This window comes from Geotrypetes seraphini, chromosome 15, assembly GCF_902459505.1.
Source record: "Geotrypetes seraphini chromosome 15, aGeoSer1.1, whole genome shotgun sequence".
Lineage (NCBI taxonomy): Eukaryota > Metazoa > Chordata > Amphibia > Gymnophiona > Dermophiidae > Geotrypetes > Geotrypetes seraphini.
Genome location: NC_047098.1, coordinates 8,976,124 through 8,995,880, shown reverse-complemented (window position 1 = coordinate 8,995,880; position 19,757 = coordinate 8,976,124). Strand labels below are relative to the sequence as shown.

Here is a 19,757-nt window from a genome sequence, read left to right as displayed (position 1 = left end):
AGGGAAGGACTCTGTTAGAACGAGGATACAGGGTAATTATAACATTAAAATATACTCTATCATGAAAATATTCATAACGTGAACCTGCCACTTTAATTGTTGATAGTCTTACTTAACTTTAACTCATAAGGTGTATATCATCTTATAACAATACTTTTTTACCTTATATCAGCTCCTTGTAGAGGCTTGGGGCTGAAATCTGTTGCTGAAAGAGCTTAAACCCTATGTACGGGCCTTATATAGAGATCTTGTGAAAACGCCACGGTCAGGATATCCACCATGAATATCTATGAGATGGATTTGCATGCACTGCCTCCTTGAGATGCAAATCTATCTCATGCATATTTATTGTGGCTATCCTGAAAACCTGACCTGGCTCTGGGCTCTCAAGGACCGGAATGGCCTACCCCTGGCCTAGCAAATCCAGAACTGGTTTGAGCCAGCTCAACAAGCAACCTGAGCTCAGAATTAGCCAGAACTAAGGGCACACCTGCACTCCAGCACAGGCAGTTAGCCACCAAGAGAGAAAAGGGTGGGACTCCTAGTTGCAGGCAGCCACCCAGGAGGAACCCAACAGGGAGAGAGAAGAGAACCAGACCTTCTCTGCCAGGAAACAGAAGTGCACCAGAGCCTTATACTCCAGAAGGGCAGGTAGGACCTCAAGATTGGGAGGATTTTGTTGAGGACTCCTTCATAAATGAAAATGATATAGAAATGAATGAGGATTTTTCATACGCTGCTGATTCTGAATTAATGGAGTGGGGCTGAGGCACAGTAGGAGAAGTTTGGAGTTTATCAAAAGGAAATTGTTGGTGAAGGATTCCAGACTAGCTAGGCTATATTATTTAAAGCCTCGGGCTAGTGCAGAGATGTTCCCAATCTTTCCACCGTGCGGGGAGAGCGTTTCACGGCTATCTGGGAGCCTTTCTGGAATACCATGACTCCAGTGGCCAGAAGCTGTGTTTTGAACTGCTGATTGTGATATATGCTGCCTTACTTTGTGTTGTTCTTTTCTGAGCTTGGTGCTGGGATCTCCGGACTGGGGGAGGGGGATAGTTCTTTATACCTTGTTTTTGGAGCACTGCTTGCTTGGCTGAATCTTGGTATCTGTGGGGCTTTTTTATCAGCCTTGGGCTGAAAGGGCTTTTTTGCCATTTGTTGTATGGAACTTGCAGGGAAAACTGTGCAGCCTAAATCCAAGCAGGCCTGGGTTTTGTTTTTCTGTGATGCTGTTTGGGGCAGTGCATGAAAATTAGTTACCTAAGGCGCTGCTGGCCACAGGACACTGGGGAACTCTTTATTCAAAATCTAGTGGGATCTTGGTTGGGATTTTTGTACACCAAAATCTACACGGCGGGTACAGATCCCAACAACTCTGGGGGTATTTTGGCTAATAAAACCCCAAGGTGAACTTTTCCCCCAGTGAAAGGACTTACAAGAAGTCATAGCAGAATCGGTTTGAACAAGCCAGGTGGAAAACGGTGGCTGGGCTGGGAAGGTCCTAGCCCACTGTAGCAGGTGTAGGCCTCAGAAGAAAGCCATTAGAAGCCAGTGGATGGCAACAAACCAAATAAAGGAAACAAATGGATTGGGGTGTTTTTTTCTATTTCTGTGCCATGTCTATTGCTTGCTTGTATTTTTTTTTTTGCAACTCATTTTGAATTGCTACTAACTTGAGTTAAAAGGCACCAAGTCTGGTGTGAAATAAAGACTTCTTTTTGTGGCACATAGGTGTTTTGCATTATTGTTTAACTTCCCAACTACCCATACCTCGCTTTCGCTAGGCCGAGGTCTGTGTGACTTAGGGTATTGGCCCCTGGACACGTCCAATTGGCCACGCCCATTCACACATTCCACAGTGTGAATGAAAACAAAAGAGAGGAAGGGGGGGAGAGGAACAGAAATACGATTGGTTACATTGTGGTGTGACCCACATGAGTAGGGTGAGGGTTGATTGGGAGGACCAGGATTGGGATTGATGCCCCCATCAGAGAGCAAGAGAAGGAGTAAGAGAATACGGATAAGTGTGGGAGAGAGATGAGGGAGGAGGGGCACGCTGCAGTTGAGGGTTCAAAGACTCTCCAATGTTTATTATTGCAGATTGCTTGATTACTGCCCTGGGGCTGGTTCAACAGGTAGCAACAGTGCTCAGGGGCTTGGAGGGATAGCGGTGACAGGTGGGAGTAGCCACAGCAGAAGGGGAGGGGAAGGGAGGTTTTAAACTTTGAGGGACATACTTGACTGGCTAGGAGAGAGGGGTTGATGCTGAATGGATGGGGAGGAGAGAAAAGGTGATATTGGGGAGGAGAGGAAAGAAATAAGGCAATGCTGGACTAGGGGAATGAGAGAGGGGTTGGTAATGGATGGGTGGGAAAAGAAAAGATGGTGTGATGAAGAACTGGTGTGTGAGTAGGAGGGAAAAGAAGAGAAAAGGCAATGCTGGACTGAGCGGGCTAGGGAGAGATGGGGTGATGCTGAATGAGTGGTTGGGAACAGCGAAGTGCAGGTAAGTGAATGGGTGAAACAGAAGAGGAATAATGCTGGATGGATGATTGGGAGAAAGGTGATACTGAAAAGGTGTGGAGGGGAGGGAAGGGAAAAGAGAAGGGATAAAGCTGGACCAGGAAGGAAGGGAGGACGCTGAACAGGTGAATGAGAGAGAAGGAACAATGCTGAACTGGGGAGAAGGGAGCGGACTGGTTGAGAGCTGATGTGAATGGGCTGGCTAGCTAGCTGGAAGGAAACTGTGGAGGAGGGCCCCCTTCTGACATAACTTCCTACTTTGGCAAAGGTGGGAGACAGCAGAACCGTGAGCTGAAGGGAATCGCTGCTGCAAACCTACAGAAACAGGAATTGGAGGAGCAGGAGCCTTTTTGCCCAGAGGCCCAGATCTCTCAGTTCTCCCTGTAGACAAACCCCAGTGGATGTTCTAGAACAAGAGCCCATGACGCGAGTCTGAAGGAAGTAGACTTAGGAATAGCAAAAGGAAATCTTTTTTTATTTTCATAGAAAAGATGGTGGATCTATGGAACAACCTCCCATGGAAACTGATGGAGATGAAACTGTAATAGAATTTAAGAACGACTGGGCTTAGCACAGCGGATTGGTAGATGTGCGAGTAAAGGCCAGGGGTGTAGTCTCAGAGGGGCCTGGCCCTCCCCACTTTGGGTTCAAGCATCCTCTACCAGATGCATGACTGGGTGGAATGCCCAAGTTCTGCCAACCCAATAAATTTTCTCTTGGAGCCCTGCCTGAGCCACAGGAAGTTGTCAGGAGTGCTCCAATCACTGATGCTGGCTCTTCCGCACATGCTCAGTTCATGTCCTAGAATTATGGCAATCGCATTACTAGTTTGGGGTTCTAAATCGATGAATGTCCTTGTTTATTCTCTATCCGTCATTTTACCAACCTCCTTACATCAAGACTGATTTTCAGCAACTAGACCTTTTTAATTTACTATACACATGGTCTTTCATGCAAAATCTTACCATTTCTATGCATGGCCTTTCTGAAAGAGTTTTTAATATCACTTTAAAATTTTACAGAGAGTAGAAGCAGTTAGTAAATTAAACAATAATGATTACATTCTCCCTAACAGCCAATAGGACTGTCTGCAAATGTCATTGACCATCACTATTAGCAGTCACGACTGTCCATTCTTCATTTTTCTTAATAGACGTCTCATTGGTTTTCCATTTATTTTATCTGGATCATTTAGATGGTGGGTTGGTCTGCCAAGCCATAAGAATTTCAAGGACGCTGTCTTCTCACACATGAAGCTTAACAGGTTCCTTAGGTCGGCAGCCTTATCTTTGGGAAAGAGAATGTGAGAACGTTATCAAAGGCAAACTTTTTTTACAATGCTTCATTTTCACACTGTAAAGAATTATATAATTAAAAATTTATATTACCTATATGGTTTACATAATAATAGGCATAAAATGTTAAATAAAACTATACATATTTCAATAGTTACAAATCGCCAGCAGTCAGCAGGCACAGAAGACCTTTTTAGCTCCATTCTAAATATAAAATCTCAACATAAGAAAGCATTAACAAACAGTATCTCCACTTATATAGATGTTTCATCAAAAGTGATCATAATGTCCAGAGCACAGTTTGGATATTTTGAGCTAGACCCGTTTTAAAAAACGATCTCTTAGACCGTAGATCTTCAATTCATATTCATGACCTATTCTCCCAATGCATTGTGGGAGTTCCCAAAGCTTACTGGGAATCTATTGCTGATGAAGTTGGCCAGGAGGTTCAAACTTCCTTGTTGGAATGACAAAGAAAATATTTGCTGGAAATTTGAATGGACCCTGATGATTACAATGGGGCTCTTTTACCGAATCTGATCTAAGTGTAAGCATTTCTGTTCTGCTTAACCTAACTAGGTTCAAGGACTGTGGGTCACAATCAGGAAAGGGAAAAAAAAGGTTAAATCCAATTGAATAACAATTATATGTAGCAAATAGTATTCATTTTGAACTCAGGGCGTGTCCGAGAATTGGACAAACAAATAAGCTTTAATTGCTTTTTTAAAGGCGGTGTAACAGGAGAGTCTTCAGATATTTTTTGGTAATTTGTTCCATAGCTCTGGTTTTTTTCCTGTTACTAGAGAATGGCACGGGGACTGTTTACCGTGGTAAACCATGGTCACCGCAGTAAATCCGCAGGAATGGAAACATTTGCAACTGGTTTACCGCGGGAACGGGGACAAGACCTTTTACCGCCCCGTGGGAGTAGTGAAAAGTCTTGCTCCTGTGGTATAAAAAAATTGCGCCCGTGTCAGACTTGGCATCTCCTCCCCAGCTCCTCTTGCGCCTATTTTACCTTCAGGAACCAGCCATGCCATGATGAAGACAGAAGGAACCCCAAACCAAGCCTGAGACCAATGTAATTTGAAGAATAAAATTACCAGAATATTTCAGATTTGAAATATGCATCCTGCTAGAGCTGGTATTAGACATAACTGGGAACCGCAAAGCCCAGGCTGTGCTTCTTTAGCTTTCAGCTGGCTTAGGGCTCTCTCTTTGGCCAGGGGGCAATTGCCCTAGCTGTTCTCCCCTAACACTATTCCTGCCATGTGTGACTGAAGTATTCTGTTAGCTTGATTTTCCTGACAAACAGGACAAAGATCTATGCCGACTCAAGTCTTTCAACATAGTGAGACAGGGAGTATAGTCCACTTAATTTCTCGAAGAGAGCGAAGCATTCTAGCTGCAGAATAAAGTGCATTCAGCTGTTAAGATGTACACTAACAGCTATGCAGTGGCATGATGGATCGTGTACACTCATTGGTGTAGTAAGAAGGGGCCATCTTGGCGAGGGCATAGGCACCCGTTCTTCTCTCTGCCCCCCCCTCCCCCCACTGCCACACATACACCCCAGTTCCCTCCCCCCTCTGTAAGATTCCTGGCTTGAGCAGCAACTCCCAACCTGCTGTCACACCAGGGTTGGCTCTTCCTCTGATGTCACTTCCGGACCTGCCCCTAGGAAGTGATGTCAGAGGAAGAGCCAACACTGGCAACAGTAGCTTGGGGGTTGATGCTCACGCCAGGAACGTTAAAGGTACTAGAGAAGGGAATCGGCACACATGCGCAGCAGGAGGGGGCGGGGGAAGGAGCGTGTGGAGGTGGGGGGGCATAGAAGAGGGTGGGAGAGGGTCACCACTGCCCTGGTTGCCTCTCGCCCTCACTAAGCCACTGTGTGCACTAATTCACACTTTAACTGCATATTGTGTTAAGGGCAGGAACTAGGCAGGTCATGGGCATGGACTGCATAATGTGATGAGTGGACAATATTTAACGTATTCTAACCTTCATTTGTGCAGCTAACGTGGATTCACTTACTGTAGCACCTCCTTAATAGCAGTGTGAGAATCTGAGCCAGCAAGCTGCTTTAAGTGTCAAGTCCAACCTTTATTAAGGGCAGTTTGAATGACATCAGCCAGGTTAATTTCCAAAAACAAGGTTGCTGGCAAGGGTATTCCATACTGAAGTTCACAGCAGTGCCCACTAGGGTGCTCCACTGCTACCATATCTGTGTAGCCAGTCAGTTAAAAATACTGGCCCCTTCTACATGCAACTGGCTTGTTTTGGATGTTTTTTAAGTTGGGATTTTTTCTTTTTTTTTTTTCAATAATGGCCAAAAATAAAAATTAGATGTTTAGCTGGTCAAAACATCTAACTGGCCCATTTAAAAAAAAAAAAAAAAAAAAAGTCTTGCGGGTTCAAAATTGAACATTTTCTCCATCTGACTTTTTTGAACGTTTTTCTCAAAATGTCCAAAGGTGGACATAGATCGATAGGATTTTAATTCCCTACACCTCTACTAGAATATTCTGGCCCAATGACCAACATCTGCTAACTGTTCCCTCATTTAAAACTATTAAACATCTTTTCGGTTGTTGCCACCCCCCCCCCCCCCATTGTGGAATTCCCTGCCAATCTATTTGAGAGGAGAAGAGAAATATTGTTAGATTTAAAAGTCAGTTGAAATGCTTTCTTTTTAAAGACGCTTTTGACTGCTAGACATTAAAAAAAAAAACCTGCTAAATATCCAACTACTTGAATGTCTTATCTGCTTTCAATGATTGAACTTCTATCCCTTATCCCATACTGGTCCTGACTATCCTGTAAGTCTCGTATTCACTGTATAATTTTTTTTGTTTGTTTGTTTCACTGTATACTGTCAAATTGTTTTTAGAATTGTGCATTGCCTTGAATGCATGATTAAGCGATTAATCAAATGTCAAACTTGAAAACTATCGAAAATGCCCTCCCCCCCCCCCCATGTGTTTGTAGAGTTTCTTATAAAATAGTATGGGAATAGTACACATCCGGATCTAGATATTGGAATTCCTTTCTAAATTACTTCTATAAGTCATTAAGAAAAAAGCTGAATACCCATTTATCTGATAAATACGAGGAGCCGCTGAAAAGTTGGGTCAGTCTCCGCTGAGGGCTGTACACTTACAGCCTCTGCTGCACGGAAATAGCCCCAAAGCCCTTTACTTCTCTATGGGCGTAGGGGCCATTAGCGCAGTGCAGTCGCTAACGCAGCTTTGTAAAAGAGGCCGTTAGTCCAGTGATTTTCCACTTCCTGTGGGTTTTTTAAATTTTATTTATATATAATATATTAATATAATATATTAATATTATATATTAATATTATATATTACATATTAATATTACATAATATATTAATATATTATATATAAATAAATTAAAAAACCAAAAAAGTGGAAAATCACTATCTTCTTCTTCAAGGGTCCAGCAGCAACAAGGGGGCATCCATGGAAAATTAGGGGCGGAAAACTGCATGGGAACACCAGGAAATTCTTTTTCACTGAAAGGGTGGTTGATCGCTGGAATAGTCTTCCACTTCAGGTGATTGAGGCCAGCAGCGTGCCTGATTTTAAGGCCAAATGGGACAGACACGTGGGATCTATACACAAAGAAAGGTAGGGGAGGGTCTTTGGGGTGGGCAGACTGGATGGGCCGTGGCCCTTATCTGCCGTCTATTTCTATGTTTCTATGTAACGGACTCTTTTACAAAGCCGCATTATATAGTTCTATTTATTGTCATTCCTAGTAAATGATTAATCTGCATAAAACTATGTCTATGGTAATTGCAGAACTGAAGAAATACTGTAGCTTGTATCGTATTTTAATTAAAACAGTATCAAGACTTACTCCTCTGCATTATTTTATTTTTTTTTGTAAAAAAAACAGTCTTCTGAGAGAAAATAACTCCTACTGAAGAACAGTGAGTAAACTTTACCAGGTTTCCTGATCTGAAACGCAATAAAATTCGTCACAGCAGTCCCCGGGGAATCCTGTTGCGTTCCTGACGTTTACTTTGGTCTCTTTGTACGGGCATTTGGCGCACTTTTCAAAGTCGCAGGTGCAGAAGCTGGGCACCGTGGGGCAGCATTCTCCAGGTGGGGTATATGTTTTGGTGATGGCAGAATCATTGGAACAGTCCATCTTCGGTGGTTCTGGACAATGGACATCGGCACATTTTACGAGAACTGGAAACAAATGCATTGTGATGAATTTGAGGCAGTAGATTCGGACTACCTGGGCATGTGTACACCTTAGATTTGTTCCTAGTGAACATGGGGTTTATCAGTCTCGTATGCGCTATGAATCAGTCGCAGTATGATATTCTGAAATACTTGATGTTTTTGAGGGATATTAAAAGGGCCCAGCTTTACTTAACTCTCTTGCCCCCAAATGCCAAAGACATATTTCAAAAAGTTATCGATAAATTGTTTAAATATTTCAAACAAAGACATTGCAATTAATGTTAACATAATTCTCCAGAAACTCAATTTAAAAGGTTTGAAACTCATAAAATGAATGTGGGTCTTGAAGGAACGAGCTATATGTAACAACCTGTGTATGTAGGAGATTTTTGCTTCACGTCTCACCTAGAGCTTAAGTGCACGTCAATTGATGGGCCCTTCCCAATTCTACCCCTCTACTGGGTCACTCTAAAGCAGGGATGCCCACACTTTTTTGGCTTGCGACCTACATTTAAAATGACCAAGTCAAAATGATCTACCAACAATAAAATTTTAAAAAACACAAAGCACACTGTATGCAGAGAAAATGTTAATTGTCATTTGTATTCGGGGTTTTTATCAGAGGTCAAGGCAGATGACTTTAAAATATGCAATGTCACCTCAGTAACAACTATACAAAAATAGACAAATATACCCCCTCCCCTTTTACTAAACCATGATAGCGGTTTTTAGCGCAGGAAGCTGCGCTGAATGCCCTGCGCTACTCTCGATTCTCATAGGCTCCCTGCGCTAAAAACCGCTATTGCGGTTTAGTAAAAAGGGGGCCATAGTGCAAAATATAGACAGCAGATATAAATTCTCAAAATGGGCACATATTGATCTCTAAATTTGAAAATTAAAATCATTTTTCCTACCTTTTTTTTGTCTGATGATTTCATGAGTCTCTGGTTGCACTTCCTTCTTCTGTAAAGCCAATATTTCTTTCTTTCTGTCTTTTTCTCTTTCCTCCTGCCCCTCCTCCCCCCCCCCCCCCCCCCGCCGCCCTAAGTCAATTCTAATGTCAGGGAGGAAGTTCCAGGCCAGCCAAGCGATTGGTTGGCCTAAAACTTCCTCTCTGACGTCAGAATTAACATCGGAGGTGAAGTTTTGTAAGTCCGGCGCTTGTACGCGCCAGGCCTGGCTTGGGGAAGCAGCAGGGAGACCTGCGTTACCTTTGCGATCTACTGGTCAATCACGATCGACCATTTGGGCACCCCTGCTCTAAAGGTTAAATTAATGCAATGATAGTGCCTGTTTCAGAAATAAGCCTGTCAAAGAATTAAGACAATGTTATTACACTCCTTCAGGATCTGTTAAGTGTCTGTTTAATTCTAATATCTGTATTGATTTGTAGTCTAAAGTTGGTATATTTCCTTTGTAAGATATTTATTTATGTTATGACTAGTGTTTAAGCCCGTTACATTAACGGATGCTAGAATAGATGTCTGTCTGTCTTTCTCCTGCCCCCCTGTCTCTTTCTTCCTTTCTTTCTGTCTCACTCCCTGCCCCGTTTATCCTTTTTCTTTCTGTGTCTCTCCTTCTATCTTTCTTTCTCCCTCCCGCTTTCTTTCTTTCTTTCTATCTTTTTTTTCTTTCTGTCGGCTCTCCTTGCCCAGACCCTCACTGAATAGGCCGTTACATTAACGGGTGCTAGAATATATATGTGTGTTTGTCTTTATTTATTTATTTCTCTCTGTCTCCTTAGCCGCTTTCTGTATTTCTGTCTTTCTTTATTTTGGCTGTCCACCACCACCCCTTGCATGCTCCTCCTGTCCATTCTCCCTTCCTTTTATCTTCCCTGTGTCCACTACCACCCCTTCACTGCTCCCCTTATCCAGCAGCAGCCCTTCTCCCTTTGTTTTACCTCCCCCCCTGTCCATCAGCACATTTTCCTGTTCCCCCTGTCCAGCAGTAAGCCTCCCTTCCTTCCACCCCCACCAAGCAGTCTGCAATAGTTACATTTGTGAACTTCATAAAAGCTGAGAACATTGTTATCGAGAAATAAATGCTTCAAGTCAAGCAGACCTTGAAAATCCAGCCCTGTTCCATTTCTGCTGGCATGTTTGTGTTGGGGGTGGCTGCTCCCTGTCGCTTTCAGGCCTTTCCCGGGGCGCTTTAACCTGCGGTAATGTGCGTGAACGGCTCCAGCACCGGCTTCTCCACCCGGACCCTGGGCACGTGCCGCGCTCCGCCCCTTAGCTACCCGGAAGTACCGGGCTTCACTCGCCTGCTCCCAGAGAGTAGCCCGAGAGGGCGGGAGGGGGGGAGTGGCTGCCGTGGTGATCTTGCCGACTCCCTTGCCGGAGTTATTTTTGCAGTTTAAAGGTGCCACGGCGGCTCCTCTTAATGATCCCCGCCTGCATTAGAAGTGTTTTCTGAAGCAGGTGCGGCTGGTGACAGGAGCCGCCGCGGCACCTTTAAACTGAAAAAATAACTCTGGCAAGGGAGCCGGCCAACTGGCAGTTCAATTGGGAGCTTCGGTCTGGTCTTGTCTGCTCCCTGCTGCTCCTTGCCTTATTTTTTTTTTTAGTTGAAAGACGCGGCGGTGGCTCATCTCATGATCCCCACCTGCGTCGGAAGTCCGACGCAGGCGGGGATCGTGAGAGGAGCCACCGCTGCGTCTTTGAACTAAAAAATACAATACAGCAAGGAGCAACAGGGAGCAGGCCAGACGGAAAAACGGAACCCTAAGCAGCGCGTGCGCACTCCTATCTGCGGGTCGCTACAGCTCACGGAAAACGGACGCAAGCGATGGGAGTGCGCATGCGCGGCCTAGCGTTTTATTATATTAGATGCCATTGAGATTTATGTGTTTAAGTCGGAGAGGTTTGCTTCCTTTTCTATTATATTGTAATCCACATTAAAGTCTTTTAATAATTGTATAGATTAGGATCTCGCAAGGTTCAAAGTTGTAGAACCTCCCCCTTATGGGGACCCTGTGAGATACGCTCAGGACTACTATTCTGGGATGTCCTTATGGAATAACTTATCCAGTCAAATAATAGAAACATGATGGCCCATCTAGTCTGCCCATCTGCAGTAACCATTATCTCGTTCTCTCTCCGAGATCTCGCGTGCCTATCCCAGGCCCTTTTGGATTCAGACAGACTTTGTTTCCACCACCTGTTCTGGGAAACTGTTCCACGCATCTACCACCCTTTTCGTAAAAAACTTAACTTCATCCTATGCCCTCTCATTGCAGAGTTTCCTTTCAAATGAAAGAGACTCGACTCGTGCGCATTTACATTACATTCATTAAATGAATGAATGAGATTGTGTGGAGCATTCTAGTTTTTTGTGGGTTTTTTGATGCTTACTTATGATACAGTATGACAATGTTTATTAAAATCTTTCTGTACCGCACAATGGCCTAAAAAAGGATCCAAGCGGTGTACAATATATAATACACATTCATTAAGAAAGGAACTCAATTTAAAAATAGGATAGAAAAAAAATAAAAGCAAAAGTTTGTTTGTTTTGGTTTTTTTTTTAAATTTTCCTAAAATACTAAACAGTTAACATCTCCATAATTCTAATTTAAAAAAAAAAAATCTCAGGAAACCATAATTAATACATACAATTAAAAATTTTCCATATCAAAAATTAATCAGACTTATTCAATTTATTCAATTAGAGCTTTTGAAATTGTTTTGTTTTCCCTTTACTGTAATTGAGTACTTGTTAAGGGCATTTTTCTTATGGCATTAGCTATATGCATGACTATTTTGGATTAGGGTGTTTCAGTGTATGTGTGTGTTTTATGCTTTTATGGATGTTATTTTGGAAACTGCTGAGACTTTTTTTTTTTTTTTTTGGCGGTATAAATTTTTTTCAATAAAAAAATATTCCCTCTAAGCCAAGCGGGAGTCCTTCAACTGCATTGCCTGTCCCTCGCGGTTAAAAATGTGCTAGTGAAACAGCACCTCCTACTGGCAGCACTGAAGGTGGAGAACTCCCACTCAAATTTAGGAGATCAGGATTGGCAACTGTCTGGCTTTTTATTTTTTTCCAGAATTCAGCAGGATTAGTGATCAGGCACTCAAGTATTCTCCCTATCTGTCCCATCAGGCTTGTAATATAACTGTAGTACCTGGGATAATGGAGTGTTGTGACTTGCCCAGAGTCACAAGTTGCAGGCTGGGATTGAACTCGTAACCTCAGGGTGCTGAGGCCACTCCTCCCACTCTGTACCAGAAAAGACAGTATAACAAAAGATAAGTCATTGATTAACTGTTAATACAACGTACCCAGTGCATCATTGCACTCCTTTTGGGTCCTGAACTTGAAATCAGGTCCTCCACAATCACTACGTCCGCATTCACATCGTCCTCCTACAAGGTCACATCCGGTATTCCAGCAGATTTGACTACTGTAGTCAACTTCCTCAGGCCCTTCAAGGAGACGGAAAGGCTTTTAAAATCTCCTCTTGTCTTTAACTGTACAAACGTGGCATAACTCGGATGGATAAAGACATGTAAAGACTCTCTCCAATGTAGGGTTTCAGGAGATGAGGTGAACTCGCTCGGGACCAACTGGATTCTTTGCAAGCCTCAATCCCCCCCCCCCCCAATTCCATAAATGGACACCCAAAAGTTAATCGCTCAATTGGGCGCACAGTTATGGAAGAGGACCATCTTCCCTCTCTCCTTTAAAGAATGATATGGAGATAGTTCCCTGCGGTGTTCTGTGGGGACGGGAATGGTGATGAATTTTGTCACTGTGTCATTCTCTAAGATTCCTGAGCTGGAGAACTGGGGAGGGGAAGGCGAAGAGTGGGGGGGGGGTGCATTTTAGTAGCTCTTATGCGAGCTCTCTCCCTCCCTTGGTTGTGAATATTCTCCTTTTACCTGAGGGTGGGCCCATATCAAAAGGATTGTTTTTCTTGCAGGTCTCGTCGTCTGAATATGAGAAGTAGTCAACGCAGGTGCGAATAGCTGTACACTCGCAGAAGCCCATCCGAACTTGACAACCATAAACCAAGGGGCAATTTAAATCATCGTCCATCCAGTAGTCTCCCATTAAACCTGTTTGAACACAAATATATATACCAAAGGATCGTTTTGTGATGTCTAAAAGCTTTTTTTTAAGACCACTCTGCAAATGAATATAAAAATAAAATTTAAATATGTATACAATTGAACGAACAGAGGATACAGTTTTAGAACGTCCACCTACGATGATGTCTAAAGGTTTTATCAAGTCTAACACAAAATCCAACATGACCCAATTTTCTAAATTGCCTTCATTAGGGCTGTAACTAACTCTGAGTTGATGTTGTGCTTTATCAAAGCACCAGTTGGTTCTTTGGGTTCAGGGAACAGTTCTATTCTCCAGCCACGCACATACAGCAGGAGTTCTCAATGCAGCCCTTGAGGTTCACAACCTCGTACTTTTTTAGGATTTCTACAATTAATATGTATGAGATCTATTTGCATGAAGTGGAAGCAGTGAATGCAATTAGGCCTCATACAGACACATTAACTGTGGAAATCCTAAAAAAAAACAAGCTGGATTGTGGACCTTGAGGACTCCTACCATAAAGTTTTCTCATGCCACCCTATAAGAACACTGGGACAGAATGAAGGTCTATCAAGCCCAGTATCCTTTTTCTAACAATGGTCAACCCAGGTCCCAAGTACCTAGCCAGATCCCAAGTAGTAAAACAGATTTTATGCTAGGAATAAGCAGTGGATTTCCCTAAGCCATCTCAATAATGGCCTATGGACTTCTCTTTTAGGAAGTTATACAAACATTTTTTTTTTAAAACCCTGCTAAGCTAACTGATTTCACCACATTTTCCGGCAACGGCTTCCAGAATTTAATTATACTGAGACACACTTGGTTATATCGTTTCCCACCAAGATATCCAGAGGGCATGCCTTTCTGCAAGATGACGCAGGAGAAACGTACCACCGATTGTGCGGTTAAGTGGGTACAGTACTTCTTAACCTGTTTGTTTGTTCATTTCATTTTGATTTTATGATCTTAGGCCCACAAGGTGCTCAGATCAATTAACATCCGTTCCAATAGGATATCCAATTAGGAAACAATCATAATACATTAATCCCCTCTTTTACTAAGCTGTGGTAGCAGTTTCTACCACGGCCCAGAACGCTAAATGCTCGGATACAAAAGCTAAAATATTGTCCAATTCACCCACATACGTTTTCCAGACCACTTACCCCTTCTATCAAATTATTAAGCAAGGTTTGGACAAATTCCTGGCGGAAAAGTCAGTCTGTTATTAAGACATGGGGGAAGCCTTTGCTCGCCCTGTATCGGTAGCATGGAATGTTGCTACTCTTTGGGGTTTTGGCCAGGTACTAGTGACCTGGATTGGCCACCGTGAGAACGGGCTACTGGGCTTGATGGACCATTGGTCTGACCCAGTAAGGTTATTCTTATGTTCTTAATGATTTCAGAAGCTTCTTGTGTCTCAAAACAGTTCTGCGCCTGGTTCATTCTTACAGAAGGTTATTACCCCACAATGTGTCCTACTTTCTGTTAAAATTAACTTCTTTTTTTATCTCTTTGAATGACTTGTGACCTTGCTGTTGCAATGAAAAACAAAGAATGCTGACTGCCCCCTTTTGAACCGCCCAATCTTTTCTTTTTTTTTTTTTTAGCAGTAGATGTTTTGCAATTTGGACTTGACAAATGTGCAATACTATCATTAAAAAGATGAAAAATTTTAAAATACGAAAAAAAACCCCCAGAACCTCTGAATGGCCGTGTCATAAAGGACTACCACCCGAAGAAATCCACAGATCCGGTGACCTGTCAAATGCACGCATGACAATTGCGCCCTGCCAAATGCGCCCCGACAATTACGCTCCCCGATCACAATCCACAGCGGATACTACACTTAAGATTCACTTGGTATGTAGTGTTAGTATAAGGGTTCCATGATTATGGGAACCCTTTACATACGTGGATATGTGGAAGGCCCTGATTTGCTCAGATTCTTCAGGCCCCGTCCCTTGTCGGGGTGCCACTGATACTTTGGGAATTCTCAAGCTTCCTAAATTATGCATTATCAAATTAAAACCAAAACTAGGACAGAATAGGTGAGGCCCGTTCAGAAAATGTTAACATCAAACTTCAATAATAATAATAACTTTATTCTTCTATACCACCACAATCGAACGATTTCTCGGCGGTTTACATCGATGAGAGCTGGACAGTCATTGAAGTAAAAAATACAAATAGCAAAAGTACAATATATTTCTTAAGGATAATCAGAGTAGAATTATTGAAATTATTAAAGAATTATTACATTTTGTAATTTCTATTTAGGAAATAAAACCTATCAAATAGTACAGTTTTTAATTTTGTTCTGAAAAGCACCGTAGGTCAACCTGGCTCCACTAATGTAATTACCAAACCGTGACTTCTGTTTACTTACTTGAAACACAAAAGTCCTATCCCCAAATGACCTGTATCTACAACCAGTAATCTTTGGATAGGCAAATAAATTACATTTACTGGTTCTCCTCGTGGGGTTGTATAGCACAAAATGAGACAAAATATAGGTGGGGGCCAGTCCCCAAATCAACTTAAAACAAATGCAAGAGAATTTAAATATTACTCGTGCCTCCACCGGTAACCAGTGCAGCAATCTATAGAGGAAATATTAATAGCAATAAATACATGGGCTGCACCTATACTTTGATATACTACTGGCATAGTGGAATGCACTCAATCGGATTTAGGGGGTCATTTTGCTAAGATGCGCTAACAAATGAGTGTGAAGTGCCGTGCAAACCCAATGGGCTGTGTGGCGTTTAGTGCAGGCTAAATCCGTTAGCAGTGAGAACTGAATATGGCAACCCTGATTGGTTCCCAATAAAACGTGGCGTGAGGCAAGGGGTGCGGCCTTTCGCACCATTTGTTGAATCTTTACGGCGGAGCTATTTTCAGGAAAGTAGGTGGTTGAAATATAAACATGCAGATGACGCAACGCTCAGTGCCGGTAGGATAGAAGACAAGTCGTATCTGCTGAGAAAAGTTAAAGCCGAAAGCTCGTCTAAACGTTTCATTACGTTAGTGATTTCTATTCCGCCATTACCTTGCGGTTCAAGGCGGATTACATAAGGATTGTTGGGAAATTAGGTAATGCATAATGGGTAATATTTGAACATTTTAGATTTGATAAGAAGTAGATGGTATAGTAGGTGAAGCTTGGGACGGATCTGGTTCTGTTAAATAGGTTTTATGATAACATGGGAGTAGAACTAAATATAGCGATTAACTTGTCCTTTTGATCTCTCTCCCTCAACAATTAATTTCCTGCCTATTAATTCTCTTTCTTCCTTCCCTCTTAAAGTCAATTCAATTTGTTACCTTTGCTTAATCTTTGTAAACCGCATAGAACTTCACGGTATTGCGGTATATAAGCTGTTATTATTATTATTATTATAATAAATAAAGCAAGAAAACTGAAGGGAGACAGATTCAGAACAAATGCTAGGAAGTTCTTCTTCAGCCAACGGGTGGTGGATACCTGGAATGCGCTTCCGGGGGAGGTGGTAGAGCAGAGTACGATTTTGGGTTTCAAAAAGGGGTTGGACATGTTCCTAAAGGAAAGGGGATTGAGGGGTATAGCTAGAGGGGTACTATAAAGGATAAAATGTCTTAAGTGAAAGAACACTACAGGTCATGGACCTGGGGGGCCGCTGCGGGTGCGGACTGCTGGGCACGATGGACCTATGGTCTGACTCGGCAGAGGCGATTCTTATGTTCTTAAGCAAGGATTATGAATATGGAAAATGACGAAGATTTTGAGCTTGGAGGCAACAGAATAGAATTTGAAAACTTATTCGAGCTGGATGCACTAAATGGGATCAGTAAGATGGCGTGGGTCCACGCCAATCCGATTTTTGGCTGATTCTAAAAGCTATTGATGCACCCAAAAAGTTTGCATGCACGTGATTCGCGCGGAGGTTCGTCGTAATCCCCGTTTCTCCCGTCCAATTGGTCGCTTTGAGAGTGACTCTCGTGCGCAGAGCCAGCAAGGGAAGTACGAACAGTTGCGATGCAGGGGAAGCCTCCTGCCACTCAGCTTTTCAGGGCAGGAATGGACACGGACGTTGTACGTATTACATGCACACAATATCTGTCTCATTAAGAAAAAGAAAATAGCCCTCACTCACTGATGACGACCTTCCCTGACATCCCCCCCCAATGAACCGGCACCTGGTACTGACTCCCCCCGTGCCAGCAAAAATTGGCAGGAGAGATGCCCACTCCCTCTTGCCACTGCGCAAGAAAATCCTGCAGGAGGGATGCCCACTCCCTCCTGCCAATGGAGGCCCCCCCACTAGCAACAGGCATCACACCCCTGTACATTCCCTCCCCTCTTCCCCCCCTCCAAAAAAAAAAAAAAGGCAGAAGGGATGCCCACTTCCTCCTGCCACCGGATGCTCCCCTGAACCCCTCCCCCAGAACTTTGGTCCCTTCAGCTCCAAAGCCCACAGATCCCACTCCTTGGTACCATACCATGGAGTCTTTTATAAAGAGTTTAAAATTGCTTAAACTGGAAGGATTACCATCTTATCAGCTACAAAAATTAGCCTTATTCATGTGAAACCCCCCTGAAAATGTTCCTACATTTGGTGCGCAAGGGGAATTTTCAGGGTGGTCACTAAGTAAGAAGGCTGGGATAATCGGCCTGTTTCCGGTTGTTATGGAAAGAGCCAACTCCATGTGAGCAGGGCCGGAAAGTAATAAAAGGGACTGTGTTTATTTGCCGTTATAACTTTTTTTTTTTTTTGCTTATATAAGTTGTACTCGGCCTCGAGTGACATTTTCTTTCATAAAGACAGAAATAAATCTTAAGTAAGATAAATTGTAAAAGCAAATAGGAAAAAAGCTCATAGAAACAAATTCAGAACTGGAAAGATCAGTTTTACCCATTTATCCAAGAAGCACCTACCTACGTATTTGCAGACTCCTGTGTCCGGAATCTCTACGTTTCCCGTCCCGTTCACAGCTGCGCACCTGTAGCGTCGGTCGCAGTATCCCAGTTGCCAGTTTTCACCCCCACAGGGCTCCCATTCATGTCTAGCGCAGTGCCTGCAGCATCCGCATGGATCTGTTGCGCCGTGTCCAGGGCAAGAGATAGGTGCGGGGGGACACTTAGATTTGTCACATTCGGTGCAATTAGACGCCAGAAGTTCTTGAGCAGCACAGGCTAGAATGACCCAGAAAAATATACCTGAGCCCATTTCTAAATGGTACCGTTTGAATGTTATCGCTCCCCTTAGGAAAATAACCTCGTGAAATCCTGGCTGCTCCTACTTTTATCCTTGTTGGTTCCAAAATGTAAACAGAGGCCAAAATTTGCTGAGTCAAAGTACATGTTTTTCTGCAAGATCAAACTGTGGTGGAAATATCTTTGAATTCTTAGTGGGGGGGGGGGGGGGGGAGGGAGGCAGGGGATGCATTACTGGAAACGTCAATCGCTCCTCCTAAACTTACTTGCTCCACTTCATCACTGACGCTGAAACCGTGGATTGAAGACAAAGTTTTATTTTATTTTTCTTTCCATCTTATGATTTATCTTTAATCTTATCTATTGTTTTTGCCTTTTGATCTATTGTTTTTGCCTTTTGTCTTTGTTTTGTTCTATTTCTATCATTTAAATTTCCCCCTTCTGCTTCTATTCCTTTCTCTCCTCTCTTCTACCTTCCAAAGTATTTAGATCAATGCTGTCTTGTTAAAATGTTTATTTTATTTTTATTTTTCCTCTACCTCTACTTTTCACTTCTCTATTACCCTCCAGGTACTTTAGTTAGATTGTGAGCCTTCGGGACAGTAAGGGAATTTTTCAAGTACCTTTCTTATTTCTAATCTTAATGTATATTTTCTGTAAACCGCTTAGAACCTAACGGATGGAGCGGTACATAAGAAATAAATTACATTACATTACATTACATGGACCATTTGGCCTTCATCTGCCATCATGTTTCTAGGTTTCTATAACCATAAAGCTCTATGACATCACAATGCAGGCAAAGAGCCTTAGCCAATGGGAAGAAGATATGCAAATGTTAAGAGCCTTAGCCAATAGGGAGAGGAGGAGATAGTGGATGCTGCAGAATTCTACTGTTCAACGGCTCCCCCCTTCTGCTTCTATTCCTTTCTCTCCTCTCTTCTACCTTCCAAAGTATTTAGATCAATGCTGTCTTGTTAAAATGTTTATTTTATTTTTATTTTTCCTCTAACTCTACTTTTCACTTCTCTATTACCCTCCAGGTACTTTAGTTAGATTGTGAGCCTTCGGGACAGTAAGGGAATTTTTCAAGTACCTTTCTTATTTCTAATCTTAATGTATATTTTCTGTAAACCGCTTAGAACCTAACGGACGTAGCGGTATATAAGAATTAAATTACATTACATTACATTACATTACATGGACCATTTGGCCTTCATCTGCCATCATGTTTCTAGGTTTCTATAACCATAAAGCTCTATGACATCACAATGCAGGCAAAGAGCCTTAGCCAATGGGAAGAAGATATGCAAATGTTAAGAGCCTTAGCCAATAGGGAGAGGAGGAGATAGTGGATGCTGCAGAATTCTACTGTTCAACGGCTCCCCCTTCTGCTTCTATTCCTTTCTCTCCTCTCTTCTACCTTCCAAAGTATTTAGATCAATGCTGTCTTGTTAAAATGTTTATTTT

General features: G+C 42.6%; 2 protein-coding genes across 2 annotated transcripts in view; one reads left to right on the top strand and one right to left on the bottom strand.

Annotated features, from left to right (window-relative positions):
• The first annotated feature begins 104 nt into the window (after positions 1–104).
• The window catches only part of PDPN (podoplanin), a 92,100-nt gene continuing 72,447 nt past the window's right edge, over positions 105–19,757 (top strand). Inside the window, exon 1 of the transcript XR_004537148.1 lies at positions 105–651. The gene's annotated coding sequence lies outside the window, so the exon portion shown is untranslated. The remainder of the gene's footprint in view (positions 652–19,757) is intronic.
• LOC117349381 (cysteine-rich motor neuron 1 protein-like) lies at positions 3,501–18,345 on the bottom strand. The gene is made up of 5 exons (XM_033922798.1): positions 18,009–18,345; positions 12,922–13,098; positions 12,322–12,465; positions 7,789–8,038; positions 3,501–3,810 (listed from the first exon to the last, which is right to left on the bottom strand). Coding segments are annotated over exons 1-5 (864 nt in total). The 5' UTR covers positions 18,301–18,345; the 3' UTR covers positions 3,501–3,809.

Excerpts from the sequence above, each read along its gene's own strand:
- LOC117349381 (XM_033922798.1), bottom strand. The coding sequence starts at position 18,300 with ATGGGCTCAGGTATATTTTTCTGGGTCATTCTAGCCTGTGCTGCTCAA. Across the intron at positions 12,466-12,921 it reads TGATATGGGCCCACCCTCAG|GGCCTGAGGAAGTTGACTAC; the intron begins GTAAAAGGAGAA and ends GTCTCCTTGAAG. Across the intron at positions 8,039-12,321 it reads GGAGTGCAATGATGCACTGG|TTCTCGTAAAATGTGCCGAT; the intron begins GTACGTTGTATT and ends ATTTGTTTCCAG.